The following is a 17,311-nucleotide window of genomic DNA, read 5'->3' on the forward strand; positions in this document are numbered from 1 at the left end:
TTACTTGGGAGGCAGGCAGTGTCTTGTTTGGTTCCGACTCTGCAGACTGGCGACTTCGAAGATGTTATTCACCAGCCCTAGCAGAAGCTCGGGGAACCAAGCCTCCAGCACCCTGGGATCCTCGGTGAACTTCACAATCTGCCCAATGATCCTTGTTGCGTTTGCCTGAGCAGAGGAGGAGACTGGTCAGGCCTCACCCGCAGCGTTCCCAGGAATGGTCAGCAAAGGGAGGCTTCCCCACCTCCCTCCATCCCACCAAAGAAAATGTTGTGGATGTCAGTAGCAGGAATATGTATCATAACAGATGCTTTGGGGCCTATTTTTCTTTGCCAATTTCTTTGCACATTCCCCTCTCTTCACCATCCTAGCAAAATTGATTAGGGTTCAGCAAGGGCACTGTCCCATGTGGAGATCAAGGGACTCTTCAGGAGTTGTTAGCACAAGCATTGGTGCTCAAACTGTGCCCTTGTGGGCTATATCCTTACCGTCGCTGCAGTGATGGGGAGCTCAGTCTGCTGCTCCTCTCCAGTTGGTAGCCAAGGGCCCTCCTTCACCTTGGCCAGGAGCAGATCCAGGACCAAATCCACACTACAGTATGGTGAGCTGATGACGGTCCACATCAGCTTACTGCAGGCACTGTGAGGAAGACCAAAGGGAACAAGAGCCAAAGTCAGACCCTTCCTCTAATCACAGGCCCACTGAGAGAAAGACAGAGGGCCCAGTCCCTTTAATAGACTGTACTGGACCCACAGAGGCAGAAAATGTAGTAGCCTCTCCTACCTCCAAGGCAGCTCCAACAGCTGGTGCGTGGTCACTTCCAGGAGTTTCTGGGCCACATACCGCAGGGCTGGTGCCACCTGGCTGATGTTTCCAGAGGAGGGTCTGGATGCCAGGTAGATCTTCTTGAGGAGCTCCTTTGCCTGCCAAAGAGGAAAGAGGGGAAATCCTGGTACCTGGTAGCCTTGCAGAGGCTCCTGGGAGATGAGGGTGGGCTGGAGGGTGCTCTCTCCAGCTCAGGCCTGGAACTGGGGGTTGCAATAGAAAACTTTCTGCTTGGTAGGGCAGGCACTCACAGAAGGCTAGCCTCCTGGTTTTCTTTCAGCCAGACCCAGCCAATGCAGGACCTCATTCTGCACTCTAGACTGAGGGGCTGATGTTCTTCCATGGCACCATTTCTGTCCTGTGGCTAAAGAGGGCTCTGGAGCCACAATGTGCCCGGCTGTAGGCAGCTCAGTTGGCTCCACTAGGCAGTCCTCTTTGACTATTATTCTTCCCAGTTAGGGATGGGAGACTGCCTTCTTGGTTACCCTCCTTGAGCACTCCAAGAGAATGCTCAGAAAGCCTCATGGCCACACAGCCCTGCTTCCAAAAGTCTCCTATGGGGCAGGGAGAGGCAGAGGCAGGTGAGGTAGGAATTCTGCTCAAACTAATTCTTGCAAGTTCTCTCCATTTAGTAATATCCTTGGTGACTGAGGGGGGCTGGAGGTAGGTAAGATGATGGTGCAATGGAAGCAGTGAAGTTGTAAACAAGTCTCACATCTTCACCCTGAATTTCATGCCTTACCTTGGCTGACCTCAATGGAAGGAATTCCCTAGGAATCAGGACTTCCTCTTCCTCCTCGCTCCTGAAAGGAAATGTTTATTAGGCCTCATTGCAGTATTAGGAAAGGCAGCCATCTTAAGAATAAGAATTACACCCCCCTCCCAAGAACACACTGAGGAATGATGCGGAGAGCATGAATTTGCCCTTGGATGGGAGCTGGACATAATGACATCACTGGAGCCCGGCTGCATCTGTCCAAGGATCCATCTAAGGCAGCAGCTGGTTCTCTTGAGAGAGATCTCTTCCATGAATTTCTCTCTTCCCTCTTTAAAGCCATTGGCATCTCTTCCGTTAGTGACACAATGTCGTAAGAAGCGCTTTCAGTGGTTTGCTCCGCACCTATTGCTACTGAATGACTGACAATTTCACTGTGACGAGAAAGAAGAGTCAAGGTTCCTGTCCTTGGTGTTCAGAGTTTGGGACAGGGGTAGGGGGACTCCTCCAGCCTGAGGGTCTCATTCCCATATGGGTGCCTTTGGGGGCTGCACGCCAGCGGCGGAAGGGCAAGGAGAGAGAGAGGCAAAAGTAGGCCGACCTACATATGTGACTGATTGCAGACAGAGTAGGCTACATTCCAGCCATGCAGAAGGTACAGGCTTCCATGTACACATCACATGTCTCCATCCAAGCACGGAAGAGACCATTCAAGGGCACATCCCAGCCAGGCAAAAGCTCTTGGGTAGGGGGCAGAGCAGGGCCAGTGTGGGGTTTGGCTTGGGGAGATGGGCGTGGCCTGGGAATGAGTGTCACATGAGGAGAGTCCTGAGGGTCTGAGGTTTCCCACCCTTGACTTCATTTTTCTAAACTATGAAGGCCCAAGCCCTCTTGCCCACTCCTTTTAGGAGATGCTGGTCTAATCCCCTGATCCTTCCCATTGTCCCTCAGCTGAGGATATGGTACCTCACTGATCCTGAAGAAGAGTCCCACTCCTCATCAGTCAGGCTGCTGATGTCATCGAGGGTGTCATCTTCCCATGAATCCTGTGAAGTATTTATAAAGAATACAAGCAATGAAACCACTTGTTTGCCAATTCCTTCCCCTAATGGATTCTATATGCAAGTTAGAGAGTTATAGCACCGGTTTGGAATCCAACAAGTCAGGAGGTAACACGGTGGGGGGAGAATGAAGCAGAAGAGAAAACTGGTGGGCAGGGGATGAATTAAGTTCCTCTTCCCCTCTGGTGCCTTTCCGCTGCAAACTGACGCCTTCAAATCATGGGTTGCAGCAAAAAAATGAAACTGAGAACAATGTCTACTTGCACCCGTCATGTGTATTTGAGTGCCACATCTCATCTCATCTCATTCCCACCCCACCAGCCACCCCACAGACTGCTGTGGAATGCGAGGGGAATGTCCCTTTCATGTAGCGGCAGCCTTAAAATCCAGTCCTTACCATTGAGTTGGGCAAATCCTCCACATCATAAGTACCCTGCCTTGGTATATCGTAGCTGTTCCTCCATTGCTGCAGGACACTGAGAAGAAAAAGAACCCACACTGTGTAAGAACATAAAATTATAAGAAGAGTTTTATGTGAACCCCAGAAGACGGTTAAACAATGTGTGTCAAGAAGACCTGTTTTGAGTTGTCTGTCCTGCACCTGCTGCCAATGAACTTCACTGAGGGCCAAACTGGAGATGATGCTAAGTGTATCATTGCACTTAACATGCCCTTCAAATAAAAGGAAAATAGCAGGGGAGAGGCAGATGATTACTGGAGCGATGGAGATGACTACTGGAGGGGGAATATCATTCCTTTCTGCTACTGCTGGAGTCCAACAAAAATCACTCATCCAAAGCAGCTCTTTGCCCTGGGAAATAAGTGCCCCTGGACACCAGGTGGGGTTTTTCTCCTAATGAAGTTTTGCAGAAGCAATTTCCATCCCAAGAGGTTGCTGTGTTAGGTGGTTGTAGCAAAAATAAGAAAGAGATTTGTGTCACCTTAAACACTAAGAGACATGATTCTTGTCCTCAACTGTGACATAATATGCTTAAGTCATAATAAGAATGTTAATGATTACAATCTCACTTTTTAAAGTGCCACTTAAATGGAAATGTTTTTATGCCATATTTGATTTGGCCCAAAGTGACCTATTGCCAATCAACTTCACTGAAAAATCTCTAGTTTCTCTGTTGCAAGAAAGAAGAGACAAGTTTCCTGTCCATAGTGATCAGATTTGTAAAGAATAAAACTTGTCCATTGACCTCAGGATACAGACAGCATGCTCAGACACTCCTTTAAATAGCCTGATCCCAAACTGTTCAGAGTTTTAAAGGTAATAACCAGCCCTTTAAAACACACCAGGAACCAGGACAGCAGAGATGAGATTGGAGTGATGTGCGCTGACCATCTGGCATTAACCAGTAGCTGGGCAGCAGCCTTTTGTGGCAGCTGATGTTTCCAAACCATCTCCAGAGTAAAGGGCATTATCATTGTCCCCACTATGCCTTAGCTGAGAAGAGAGTACCTTGCCAAAATGGGAGTGGATTCGATGTCCTCCCTCCAGTTGCTGGACTCAGATGGGGAGTCACGATCCTCTGCTGAAGACTGTAAATGAAACAGAAGAGCAAACACATTGAATCCCATCAATCAGCTTAACCCAGAAGATGTAGCCTTCTGTTACGTCTTTTGGAAGGAGGAGTATTAGACCACACAATTTGGGGTCATTGTTTTGCAATGCCATTGGAGTGGAGAGGGAGGCCGAGGGAGGGGATCTGAACTCCCTCCCCACGGCAATTCCATTCTGAAGCCAAATTCTCCCCCTGTGGGGTTCCAGATGTGTGCTTGCTAGCTAAAATGCCCACCTCAAGGGGGAGGAAAGCAAGGGGTAAAGGGTAAAGTCTAAGTGGGGGTGGATGGAGGAAGGATCAAGTATCTCTTCCTAACTGTTTCTCTTTCTGTAGCACTCTGGGCAGGGTTTTATACCCATTTGTTCATGTGATATTGCAGCTGAGCTCTGAATTTTGTCCAGCTGCACAAACTGCAAAACCACCACCCCTGCAGCATACTCTGGCCCTGGCAGGGAGGGGACAGGAATTGTCCCTTTCCTGGAGTGGACATCCTTTCATTCCTTACCAAAGTGGTCACAGACTCCTCCAGGTTACCGGTCCCTTGTTGCTCTCCCTCTTGGGTCCTGTGCTGCCCATCATCGATGCGTCCCTGTGGCTCCAGGGCACTGTGATGAGAAAGAGCCCACAAAGCGTAAGAGCATGAAAGCATAAAAAGAACCCTGCTGGATCAGAACGAGGGCCCTCCAACCCACCTCCCTGTTTCCACTACGGCTAGACGGATGCTCCAGAAGAGTTCCCCATGGGAAACCCTCTCAGGAAGGCAACCCTCATCCCACATCTTTTGCTCCCCAGGATGAAGTTAATCTATGGAACTGACTGCTGCACTGACTTCCCAGGAGGATCGCTCCGCCTGTGCTGCCTCTGGGACGGGCTCCCGTCTTGGTGGAAACTTTTTCAGTTTTAAAACCAGTCAGAAGGGCTTTTTGACTGGGGAAAATTTCTTCCGGATAAGGAAGAAACGTAGAGATTTCCCACACAGCTTTGTTGTGTTTGTTGGAGACTGGAATTCATTAGAATGGTCTGCGAAAGAAGGTCTTCCAGCAGCTCGGACGGAGCTAGGATTTCCAAGCAGCTCAACTGATTAAGTGAGCTGCTTTTTTTTTCTTCAAAGAAAAATGGATTAACAGGCAAGCATTCTCCTGTCTTTTCTCATTATTTTGTTATCAATACAGCTAAAGAGATTTGTCAAAGAACCAGCAATTAAGAAATCCTGGGTGAGTCATAGCTTTCTCTTTTATTCACGGAGCTAAGGGGAAGAAAATAGAAATAGTTTATCTTTATTTTTATTGCAAAAAGCTGGCATGGAATTCAACATTATAAAGATTATAAACGGCTGAGGGGTTTCTAATTTAAAGAGATTTTTTTTATTTATTTATAAGACTTTTGAGTAATATATGTCTGGGACTATTTTTCCGATTTACTTTTTTTTTTTTTTTACAAATCTGCTCATTCTTCCTGCTACTAATTATTTGGATGCTGTGAATTAAAGTTGTTTTGGCACTTTGGGACATACAAGAGATAAGGCAGTTCATCTTGTCTAGAGGGTGACGTCAGCTGGCTTGAAAGATTAACTCCTTTGTAGCTGGATAAAGAAATAAACTGTTCTTTGCTTGGGACATTGGAAATTGAAGGGATTGTGTTTTTTTTGGTTTTAAGAATGACAATCAAGAAGGTGGTTGAGATCATGGATGTACAAGAAGGGACTTTCTCTTTAGATATGTTTCAGAAAATAATGAATGAGATTAAGTTAACAAAACAAGAACTCAGACATAACAGACAAGTGATGATAAGTGAATTTGGCGAAATGAGTCAGGAGCTGAAAGAAATTCAGGATTCTATGAGAAAGGAGAACAAAGATAAATTTGGAAAATTAAAAAAGGATGAAAGAAAAATTAAAGGGAAGGTTCAAGCCTTGGAGATTGGATTAAATATGGTCTTGGAAAAAGATTTGGATTTCCTGGCTGTGATGGATCCTGGAGACAAATATTACTGTTCGGAATTCAGCACTGTCCTTGAAGGAATTGGTGAAGAGATTGGAGATAAAGATATCATCGGTTCGAAAAAATTCCTGGACTGGAAGGATTTGATGGAACTTGAAATGGAGAAAGTTTACAGAATTAATTCCTGTTTTGTGACAATGAAAAACCCTTCAAGAGATGTGCTAGTGCATTCTGTAAAAAAGAGGAACAGAGATGCGGTTCTGCAACAATACTTCAGTGATACGTTCGGAAATGATGGCAAGAAAATATTTGTGATGAAGGAAATCCCTATCAGACTCTTATTATATGACTATGACAGCAAGATTATTGGGTGCGTAAAGATGGAAGATGGAAGATGGAATCAACACTGATAAAGGAAGAAGAGCGATTTGAAATTACTGGATTTAATAGACCTGAAGAGTTGGATTAATTGACATGTTTATCTAGAAAAAAAATTGATGGACATATATCTCAAGGATTGGAAACTTCTCTTTGACTTTTTGTAGAAGAATAAAATGATATGATGTTAATGAGATTTGATACCAAGTAAGATAACTGCTGGAGGAAGGTGATTTTATAATTTATCAAGAGATAGGTTTGTTATATATTATAGACCTATAGCTGAACTACGACAAATCAGAAGTCAATAGTTTGTTTGTTTTTTGTTTCTTTTTATTGTATTAGTTTTAATTTGTGTTTTTCTTTTTGTATTGTCTTGATTTTGAAAATTTGAATAAAAATTAATTGAAAAAAAAAAAAGGAACTGACTGCTGCACAGTATGGGATGGCCATCAGCAAAAGGGGATGGTTTTCCTGTACTTTTAATATTTGTGCTGAGCGGAGGATTTTGGCAGATGCCCCTGGTAGGGCTCTGACTGCTCATGGCAAGCAGCACCTCTCATAATTGCCTCCTTTATGCAAGACCACAGCTGTGTAGCTAAGGGAGGGGCCCCCATTCAGAGGTAGAGTATATGCTTGGCCTATAGCAGGTCCCCAGTTCAATCATTGGCATCCCCATATGTAGGAGGATCTCTGATGGCAGAGCTCAGAAAGGTCTTTGCTGGGGGCCTTGAAGAGCTGCTGTCAATCAGAAGTGGACAATTCTGGGCTGAAGGGACCAGTGGTTTGAACCTGGATAAGGCATCCTGTGTTTTTGGACCTGAGGTTTGAAATGCTCCTGAACTTGGATACCCTCTTTCCCCCACAACCTTCCTCTGCACTGAAGGACGCACCACTGGATTCAGCCGGGGCTAACAGGTCACATCTTGAATCCTTAGTGTCATGATCTGGAGAACTCACCTGGACTCAGGTGCCAAAGGATTAAGTGGCAGGTGCACCAGCAAATGCACTCTGCAGGTGCCCTAGCACCAGTCCCTGAAAAGCAATCTGGAGGAAGCCCCCAGAGAAGTCATTATCTATGTGGAGGCTCTTCTCCCCACCTTCAGATCCTGCTTCTGTGCTTTAACTCTGAATCCCACTCCCAAGCCCAAATTCAAGTCACTGCATGTGGTTCCATCCCTTCTCTCTCCCTTCCATCCTCTGTTGATTTCCAGTTCAGATTGGAAGCTCCTTGGGGACAGAGACCCATCTATTTCTGGCTTATGAAACTCTTGCGTTAAACTTCGTAAATGCGTATTGATGGTGCTGTATTTAATAATAATCAATAAGAAGCTGGATATCATACCTTGCAGGAGGAGCCACGGGTACCTTGTCTTCCCTGATGCCCAGAAGGCAGAGGCATGGGCATCGCTCTTGGACATTCTGCAAAGGAGAGCAGAAAGGCATCTGGGTGCGAGGGAGAGACGGACTGGGTGGGTGAGTGCTCAGCTGGGTCATCCCAACTGGGACCAGAGGGCATTATGATCCCAGGAAACATTTGTAATCTGGGTGGTCTGTCCCCCCCCCTCAAAAAACAACAACCACAAAGCTGATAGTGTCTTGGGTGGAATGTCAACACTTACTCTGAACAATCTCTTGAAGGTCATGGTGTAACCAAAACCAACTAGCAGGAGAGACCCAAACACACTTCTGCCTACAGCCAAGTCCAGAATGCCAATGGGCACCATTGGAACTTGCAGCTGCTTCTCAATGGACAGGCCAGCTCAGAACCTCGTTGCCATGGCGACCAGGTAAACACAGAGGCCTTGGAATCCAGAGCCTCAACTGCCACTTTTGAATGTAGACAAGTATGGCAGTTTTCTCAGGGCCCAAAGATGGCCAAGCAGACAAGGTTGCCCGAGGGCTGGGGAGAAAGAGGGATTTGACCAAAAATGGGTAAAATGCCCAGTCATTTGAGGGGAAACGGTTTCATTAAAATCTCCCACGTGCAACTTTATTTCTCCACATCATTTCACTGATTCTTCAGCATGTTTACTTAGGAGTGAACCCCACTGAACTCTGTGAAGTTTACCTCAGATTAGACATGCGTAGTTAGTACTACACTATTAATCGTTTCCCCTTTTCCATCCACACTTTCCTGTTCCTAGACCCAAATGGCATGGGACACCTATTAAATCTTTTCAGTAAAGCATATTTGGGTGAATGGCAAAAGAGGCAACCATTTTTATTCTGGCAGCCTTTATGTATTCCCCAAAATTCAGACTTCAAAACAGAGATTTCTGGGGGAAAACAAAACAAAATGGAAAGCACTCCAGTTCTCTTCTCCACAAAAGAATATTGCCTCATCTGCCAAAATATTGCCAGAACGAATAGCTGATTTCAAGGTAGGTGAAACAGACAAGAAATGGCCCTAATTTAAGGGTGAATTTTCTCTCAAAAATATGCATTTAAATGCATGTTTTGATAGGTTTAGACTGCCAAGAACAATCACAATATTCAGAGAAGTCCAAAATCCAGGGGATAGCTAAGTTCTGGTCCACACAGTCCAAGAGGTACAGCGCAGATCAGGTCATTTTGTGTAGGAATTTGCAAAGATCAAATTCAACAGGCTCTCCACCCCTGGGTGAAATGGTGGGAACAGGAACCAGCTGGGGAGGGAATATATATAATGGTGTGTACATTTGTGTGTCACATCCACACCATACATATAAAGCTATCTTATACCACCAACAGTCATAGAGAAATCTGGAAACAGTAGTCTGTTCAGGGTACTATCCTCAAGAGCTACAATTCCCAGCAACCTTAATAAACTACAGTTCCCAGAATTGTCCATAACTGTGAAAGTGGCATAAAAGTGGTTTAGATGTATGGTGTGGATGCGCAGACTAAATGCAGAGAGATCTGCACAACTTAAGATCTTCTAAGTCGGGGGGAAACCTGTGGTCCTCCAGATGTTTGTGGACTACAACTCCCATCATCCTTGCTCACTGGCCACATTGGCTGGGGCTGATAGGAGTTGGACTCCAACAATCTCTGGAGGGCAACAGGTTGCCCATCTCTGCACTAAGCCAAACACTGTCTACCAACCATATATCATATCCCATCAGATAACCTTTTGACACCTGAAAAAAAAGGTGAAGGGGGGTGTCATATACCTTACAAGCCACAATACAGAGCTGTCAGCCTTCATTTCTGTTGCTGAGTAATACAGTGAGTATGTGTATGTTTGAATAGCTGGAGCAAAATAAACAGAAAAGAAAATAATCTAGCCTGTATTATTTCAGTACACCTGGGCTTTATTAAGTTATACTAATTACAAACAAATTGTTGGATTTTGAAATTCACTTGGTCCAACCAGATCCCTTGTTTTGGTCTAGGCCCTAGGTCATTCTCCTAGGTCCATTTCCCAGATTGTCCTTCAGCTGTCCAGGCAGCCCTGTAGCCAGGGTGGGACAAATGGGTGCATCCCCTCCCGATCTGTGCCTCCCTCCCCCGAGATTTTTAAATTGTCGGTTTAATTTGTGACATGATAGACAATGACAGCTTCTTTAAACAATGACAGCTTGTTTTAAGAACAGGAGCAAATTAAGTATAGGAACCTCTGAAAAATTTAATGAATAAGGCAGGGTAAATACTAAATACATAACAAAAGCCTCATCTGGAAGAGCCCCCAAAACTCTGCTCACTCAAGACTTTCCCTGACTGAGGGTGGATTTTTCATTATCAAAATCTCCCTATAATTACTTAAGTGATCCTGGAAAAAGTATCCTGTATAGTAACATGACCCTTGAAGAATTAAATATTTGAACTTAGTATTATGGGCTAAAGTTACACTCCACCCCTTGGACTTTCCTGTTTCAGTCTCAGTTGTTTTCTACCCAGCCAGCAATAAAGAAGCATGTTTGTTTATCTGCAATGTGAAGTAAGAATTATTATGATGATTAGAACATGATTAAGTGCTTATTGCTAAAGGGTGAAATAAATAAAAGTGATCTGAAAAAAAATCTACCCTAAGTTTCCTTTTAGTCTTTTAAACCACTCACTATTCTTTCAAATCATAGTGGCTATTTCTTCTTCCTCTTCCTCTTCCTCTTCCTCCTCCTTCTGGGTACTTGATGATAAAGGATGAAAACAGCCCAGGAGGAATAGAAACACTGCTGTGCACACTACAGTTAGCTGGCTGGCTGCCCACCTAAACTGTAACTCAGGCCTAATTTCTTATTTTCCCAACCTATGGAGCTCAACATGAAGCCTTTTCAGAGTTTTTGGGCAGAAATATTACCCCAGAAACCAGTAAAAAAATAAATCCACAGTTGCTTTCCACAATTCATTTCCATTCACTTACTTAGTCCTTTATATAGCAACATTAAAAAGCTTTCCCTTGATTGTCTAACAGGGAGGAAAATCTAAAGGTCAGTAACAGCACTAGAAGAGGGACCCTCAAAAAGGAGTTATCACCTTGTTCACTGCATCCTTAGCATTCTTTTTTCTTATGAAACAAAAAAATCCTAGTCATTTAATTCCTGGTGTTCATACTAAATTTTCTGTTACCTTGATCTTTCCATAGCCCATTTTGTAAGTTAATGCACTCTCTTTATGGAGGAGAATAGAGGTCATTGCCTTTCCCTTCCCCTGGCCCTCACATCATCTCCACCAGTGGGGGGTGGGGGAGATTGGCTGGTGCTATACGCCTCCCTCCCCACCTAACCCTTCCCAACCAGGGAGGCTGGCTACAAGGCTGCATCCAGGGTCATTGAGAGTATTTCAGAAGAATGTGGTGTATACAGGAACCTAACTCTTTATCGTTTGCATGTGCATCAAGCACAATCAACTCAAATGCTGCTAGCAATCTCATGGCAGATCAGGTTTTGAAACTATACCCAATGTTTGGTGCATAAGTAGTCAATCCAGCGTAATCCCTTGAAGTTTGTCTGAGAGTTTCTCTGTAGTGAGAGGCATCAACTGGTGGTAAAAGTCCCTGCATCTAACTGATGAGAGATTTCTTAAGTGATTGATTAAACTGAGACTCAAACACACTATTGAACTCAATGGAGAGCCAAAACCCACTTTTCCTATTCTGACCCCTCCACAGCATATGTTTATTGACTAAAGCCCTCTTCAGGCATTCAGCCAAACACACAAGGGCATATACCGTGGGGAATCTTTTTCAGCCTGAGGGCCACATTGCCTTCTGGGCAGCCTGCCAAGAGCCCCATACCAATGGTGGGTGGAGCCAGCAGCAAATGTAAACTAAACCAGTTTCTATACACATTTACACATCCCTCTCTATCCTTCATCCAGACAAGCAAGAGGCAATTACCAAGAGTTCAAGGACAATTTCCATCCAGTCAAAAACAGGGTGTGAAACAGGGCCAGTGAGAGGTAGGATTACCAGGTCTCCAGTTTTTGCACGAAGACTCCAGTTTTGGGGGGTCCTCTCCAGGTCTCTGGGTGAGCTGCCCTAATCTCCAGACTCTTAGCTTTCTTTTCTTATTTTTAAGTAAGTTCCTAGGTGGTCTGGTTCAAGAGATATACACCAAAATGTCAGCTGCCCCCCTCCAACTTCTGTTAGTACCGGCTGCTCTAATCGCCACCCTTTCAGGTTTTTAGCTAATAAGTGAAGGCAGGGTTGTGATTGACAAAGGATTTGCTGACCTTCAGGCAATAGCTAAACCACTGCAAGTTCTGAAAATAGTTTCTTCTCCCTGCTTGTCTGCACATCAGGAATTCAGTATATTTATAGCTTTCAGCACCATTCAGAGAACTTTCTCTGTGCAGGAGATCTGAATACATTGGGAATTGCTTCTGAGTAAACATGCATAGGGTTGCACTACTCCTGAGTGTTCCTATCTAACATCTCCACAACACTAGGCTCTCTTCTTCCTACACTGGCCTTCTGGTGACTGGCTTGGCCTGAGGGCACTTAAACACTTCAGCTGGACCTGGGAACACCCTCATTTAGCTAAGATTTCTATTTTAATTTCCAGTCAGAGAAATGTTTTTGTTTGAGTGGTATGCTCCATGCAACTGTGGTTGATGCTTAACGTATCATGGTTAATGACATAACTAGGGCCCACCCCATGACATCACTAGCACCTGCCCCTAAAATCTCAGGGTTTGGGATGCTTCTGACCTGGCAACCCTAGGAGAAGCATGCAGGTACAGAGGCCTGGAGATTCCTCACCCCTGGTGTAGATGGTGAAGGGGCACAGTGTGCCCGGGACAGGCACTGCACCACCCCAAACCTCCCCATGTGTGTCCCTGCCTGCTGCACTCTGCAGAGCCTAAATCTGCAGCCAATTAAATAATTGTCTAATCATCTATCATATTATTTTAAAAAGTTGAATTTATATTTTTACTTGATTTTTATTAGTAGGTTTAGTTCTTGATGTCTAGAGGATATTTTGTGCAGTTGTTTACTATGCTTATTATGAATTGTTCTTGTATTTTTGTAGTTTAAATATTTGTTTCAACCTTCCTACAAGGAGTTCAGGCTTTATATGGGTCTCTTTCCTCATCCTATGTAATTCTCACAGCAATCCTGCTGTTTTTGTATTTTAGTTGTGTGGCTTGCAAATGTTTCCTGGCCTCAGAGAGGGGATATAACCAATATTTCTTTATTTTAAACTTACCTGCCAGACTATTACTTCTTAGAAGAGTGCAAGTGTTTGCAGGTGTGCCAGTGTGCCCATGTGCTTGCAACCAACGGGTTATGGGAGGGCACTTATTGCCAGTGCACACTGTTGTGTGTGTCTGCCATACCAATGTTTTGGGCAATTTGCAACCATGTGGAGCTAAAATATTAATCCAGATATTGATATGGATGGACCAGAATAAGGGCCCCCTGCCTCTTGTGCTTTGAAACACATTTTATTCTATCTGCTCAAATCAGCAAATCAATCAATGTGCACCAAATTGCCCATGATATCAATGGCTGTGATCTGCTAAGGAGAACCGCTGTGACTCAGTGGTAAAGCATCTGCCTTACATGCAAAAGGTCCCAGGTTCAATCTCTGGCATCTCCAGGTAAGTAGAAGAGATCCCTGTCTGAAGCCCTGGAGAGCCACTGGCAATCAGTGTAGACCAGGGATGAGGAACCTCTGGCCTCCAGGCCAATCATGGCCCCCTAAAGGCTCCTCTTTGGTCCATGAGGCTATTTCCCCCAAACCATACCCACCAGCTGACATCATAGGAACATAGGAAGCTGCCTTATTCTGAGTCAGACAAATGGTCTGTCTAGCTCTGTATTGTCTACACTGACTGGCAGAGGCTCTCCAGGGTTTCAAGGAGGGATTCTCTCCAGTCCTACATGGAGATGCCGAGGATTGAACCTTGAACTTTCTGCATGCAAGGCAGATGCTCTGCTACTGAGCTACAGTCCTTCCCTGTCACTAGTGAGCACAGGCATTTGAAGGCACACTCCCATCCACCTATCAGCTGAAGGGCCAATCAGACCACACCTTTAATCCCCTGCATGTTGGAAAACCCTGCAGTTTGCTTTAGAGTCCCCAAAACCAGGGCCTGTCAGCTTTGACCCACCAGGGGTTGGGGAGATGAAGATCTGGCCTTCCAGCCCGAAAAGCTTCCCCACCCCTGGTGTAGAAAATGCTGAGCTAGATAGACTGACTTGGTATAAGGCAGCGTCCTATGTTCTGTTTGAGGTTTGTCATATATTCAAGTACAGCTTGAATGTGGACAAAGACTTATATGATCATCCTTACATAATATAATCCATTTTGTGGGTTAATAAAATCAAGGGGCCCTATGGGATGAAAGACATGGAAACTTTAAGAGAAGATAAGACCTTTGTGTTCCTGTTTTAACTGGCAACTAGAGCTTTTCACAAGAGGCTGTAAAGACACCTCAGCAGCAATGTTTGTTCTGAGACCAAAGGACAAGAGCCAAGATGAGGACAATTTGCAGAGCCAAAGGTCACACATGAAATAACTAAGAATCCTGCGCTTGCAAGTAGATTGTGGTCTCCAGGAAGTTGAAGGGGAAACTCTACTAGGGTTTAGTTACCTTTGGCCAGGAGAGCGTTGGGGAGCTGTGGCATTTTTCAAATACTTGCTTTGTTTACAAATATACAAGCTGAACATAAAGTGTGGGAAAGAGGCACTGTTTCCAGGGAATTTCCCATTAAGGTAGCAGGGGGAAGGAAGAATTCCACCTTGTGGTTTTTCTCATTACAGTGTTGCAAGAACACCTGCACTTGGCTGACTTTCTCTTCTCCTAAAGATACAGGATCAGGCCATGAACCTGGCAACCCTACTTGTGAAGGGTGCTGAGAGTTGTTAGGATACCTTTGTTCCCCTCACAGAGCTATAATTCTCAGTTCTCTGTGAAAAGGGATTGACTGTTAAACCGCTCTGAGAATTGTAGCTCGGTGAGGGGAATAGGGGTCTCCTAACAACTCCCAGCATAAAAAATTACAGTAGCCAGGGTTCTTGGAGGAAACAATATAACCACTTTAAATGTAAGGTACAGGTGTATCCTCTGTCTCTTCTAGGGCTGGCTCAACCAAGCAGAGTGCAGTGGCTGATGCTGGGTGGTGGGGAGAGGCGGCACAAGGTTAGAGTACAGAACTCTGAGTGCACCTTGTAGTCTATCCTACTTGCTGGACCAAATTCAAGGTGCTGGTTTTGGTATACAAAGCCCTAAACAGCTTGGGACCAGGATATCTGAAAGATTGTCTTACCCTTATATATCAATTTGATCACTGCACTCTGCAGGTGAAGGCCTCTTGCAGATACCATCTTATCAGGAGGTCCATTCTACACAAAGCAGACTTTTAGGCTGTAAACAAACTAGCTACCAGATCAAAACATTTTCATTAGCCACGCCTGGAGGGGGAATGGGTTGATCTGCCGATCAGTTGCGAAATCTCTTTGAAGCTGATTTTTAAAAAAAACAATACACCCAAGCTGCTCCCACCAGATTTTACAGTAAAAAGGGGTGGGGTTTGACTAGCATCATGTGCCTCCATTTTCAGATGAGAGAAGTGGAGACACACTGGAACCTGCAGAACAGTGAGTGTGTTTCCACCCGTAGTGTTGTGGCACCTACTCTTTGGAATTCCCTTCCCTTAAATATTAGACAGGCGCCATCTCTGTTATCTTTTTTGGAGCCCGCTGAAGATCGTCTTCTTTCAACAAGTCTTTCAAGTAGAGAATGTATCCCAGTCTGTGACTGTTTTGGAATTGCATTTTAAGATGTTTTAAAAGTTTTTTAAAGATGTTTTGTTTTAAGATATTTTTATTGTTTTCTCCCTTGTTTGCCACCTTGGGCTCCTTCTGGAAGGAAGGGTAGGATAGAAATTAAATTAATTAATTAATTTTCCTATATAATATTTTCTTAAGCATCTTTGGAGGTGGCAGGTGCAGAGCTTGGAAGTAACTCGTTATTTTTAACGAGTTACTTGTAATTCTTTACAATTTTAAATAACGAGTGGGTAATTCCATTACATTTGGCAAGTAACGGAACGACTAGTAATTTCCCTACTTTTCAGCTGCGACTTTAACGTTTCCATGTTAGGTTGGACGTTACTTGGGGGCGGGAACAAGGGGAAGTCAGCTCCTGGCTGTGATTGGTGAACACAAGACGTGTGCCTCACACTGATTGGACCTCTGTGCAGACTCTCTCTTCCCTCGTGATCTGCAGAGCTTGGAAAAGTTACTTTTTTGAACTACAACTCCCATCAGCCCCAGCCAGCATGGCCACTGGATTGGGCTGATGGGCATTGTAGTTCAAAAAAGTAACTTTTCCAAGCTCTCAGAGGTGAATAGGCTGGGCCTGCTAGCGTCTGAGAGGAAAAAATGGACGCTGGAGGAAAAAGCCAGGGCAAGGACAACGGAGGAGAAAGCAGCAGCAGAATGGTGAAGAGCTGTGGAGGTGAGTGACGATGATTTGTGTGTGTGTGTGTGTGTGCCTCTCCTTACCTCGCTGCTGCCTCTGTGGCACCTTCTGCCCCCCCCCACGGCCTACTTCTCTTCCTTCCCCCCCTTTTTGAACTCTCCCCCTTGTTCCCATGCATACCTGTGTGCTGTATTTATCCAGACAGAGCACTCCTGCCTTTTAAAATGCCGGCTAGCTTTTTATTGTATATTTATTTGAACTCCATCTTTCTTTTTATTTGTATTTTTGTCCTGTTTAATCACAAGACTGAATTGTATGTGGGACAAAAACTGTCTCAGTAATAATAATAATAATAATAATAATAAAAAATCATTAGGCATATAATAAATGGCTTAAGGCTGATTTTTTTGTTCTTGGCAGAGATGAGGTGAGAAGTAGGGTCCTTGCAGCTCCTCCTCTCAGTCCCCCAGCTCTCAAACTCATGTTCTGTGAGAAAGAGAGAGATTCCCAGTCCCAGAGAGAGACAACTCCTGTAAACCCCATTCTCTTCAACAGCATCCCCAGGCGGGGTACCTGTGAAGATCACCTCTTGTTGAAAAAAATCCATTTATTGCAGCTGAATATCTGGGCAATGTAAAATTAAAATGTTTAACTGATTAATCCTCTCCCTTTCAATAAACTGATCAATTACATTTCAATTGATTTGCTTATCACCAAGACTTCAAATCTATGAGAATTTCCAGAATATAATAATTAAAAGGAGTGCAAGACAATGAAGAATTCAATACAGAAGCTCTAGGGCACACAGTTAAAAAAAATCAAGGCTGATCTTTGTTATTGTTTCATACATTACCCGGTACAGTAACACACAAAATTACTCTAAAAACAATAAACAAGTGTCTCATATTAAAACTCATTCTTACCAATAAAAATAGGCCCCACTGATTAATCAACTCTCTTTTTAGTTAA

General features: G+C 44.3%; 1 protein-coding gene across 1 annotated transcript in view; it reads right to left on the reverse strand.

The window, feature by feature from the left end:
- LOC133368051 (uncharacterized) overlaps window positions 1–17,311 on the reverse strand; it is a 22,366-nt gene continuing 5,055 nt past the window's right edge. The window contains exons 3-11 of the mRNA XM_061592133.1: window positions 7,833–7,909; window positions 4,675–4,774; window positions 4,067–4,146; window positions 2,996–3,074; window positions 2,504–2,583; window positions 1,565–1,625; window positions 781–920; window positions 486–636; window positions 1–165 (exon numbers count right to left, since the gene is read on the reverse strand). Of these exons, the coding sequence (XP_061448117.1) occupies window positions 1–165; window positions 486–636; window positions 781–920; window positions 1,565–1,625; window positions 2,504–2,583; window positions 2,996–3,074; window positions 4,067–4,146; window positions 4,675–4,774; window positions 7,833–7,909 (933 nt within the window). The remainder of the gene's footprint in view (window positions 166–485; window positions 637–780; window positions 921–1,564; window positions 1,626–2,503; window positions 2,584–2,995; window positions 3,075–4,066; window positions 4,147–4,674; window positions 4,775–7,832; window positions 7,910–17,311) is intronic.

This window comes from Rhineura floridana, chromosome 11 (assembly GCF_030035675.1).
Source record: "Rhineura floridana isolate rRhiFlo1 chromosome 11, rRhiFlo1.hap2, whole genome shotgun sequence".
Classification (NCBI taxonomy): Eukaryota; Metazoa; Chordata; class Lepidosauria; order Squamata; family Rhineuridae; genus Rhineura; species Rhineura floridana.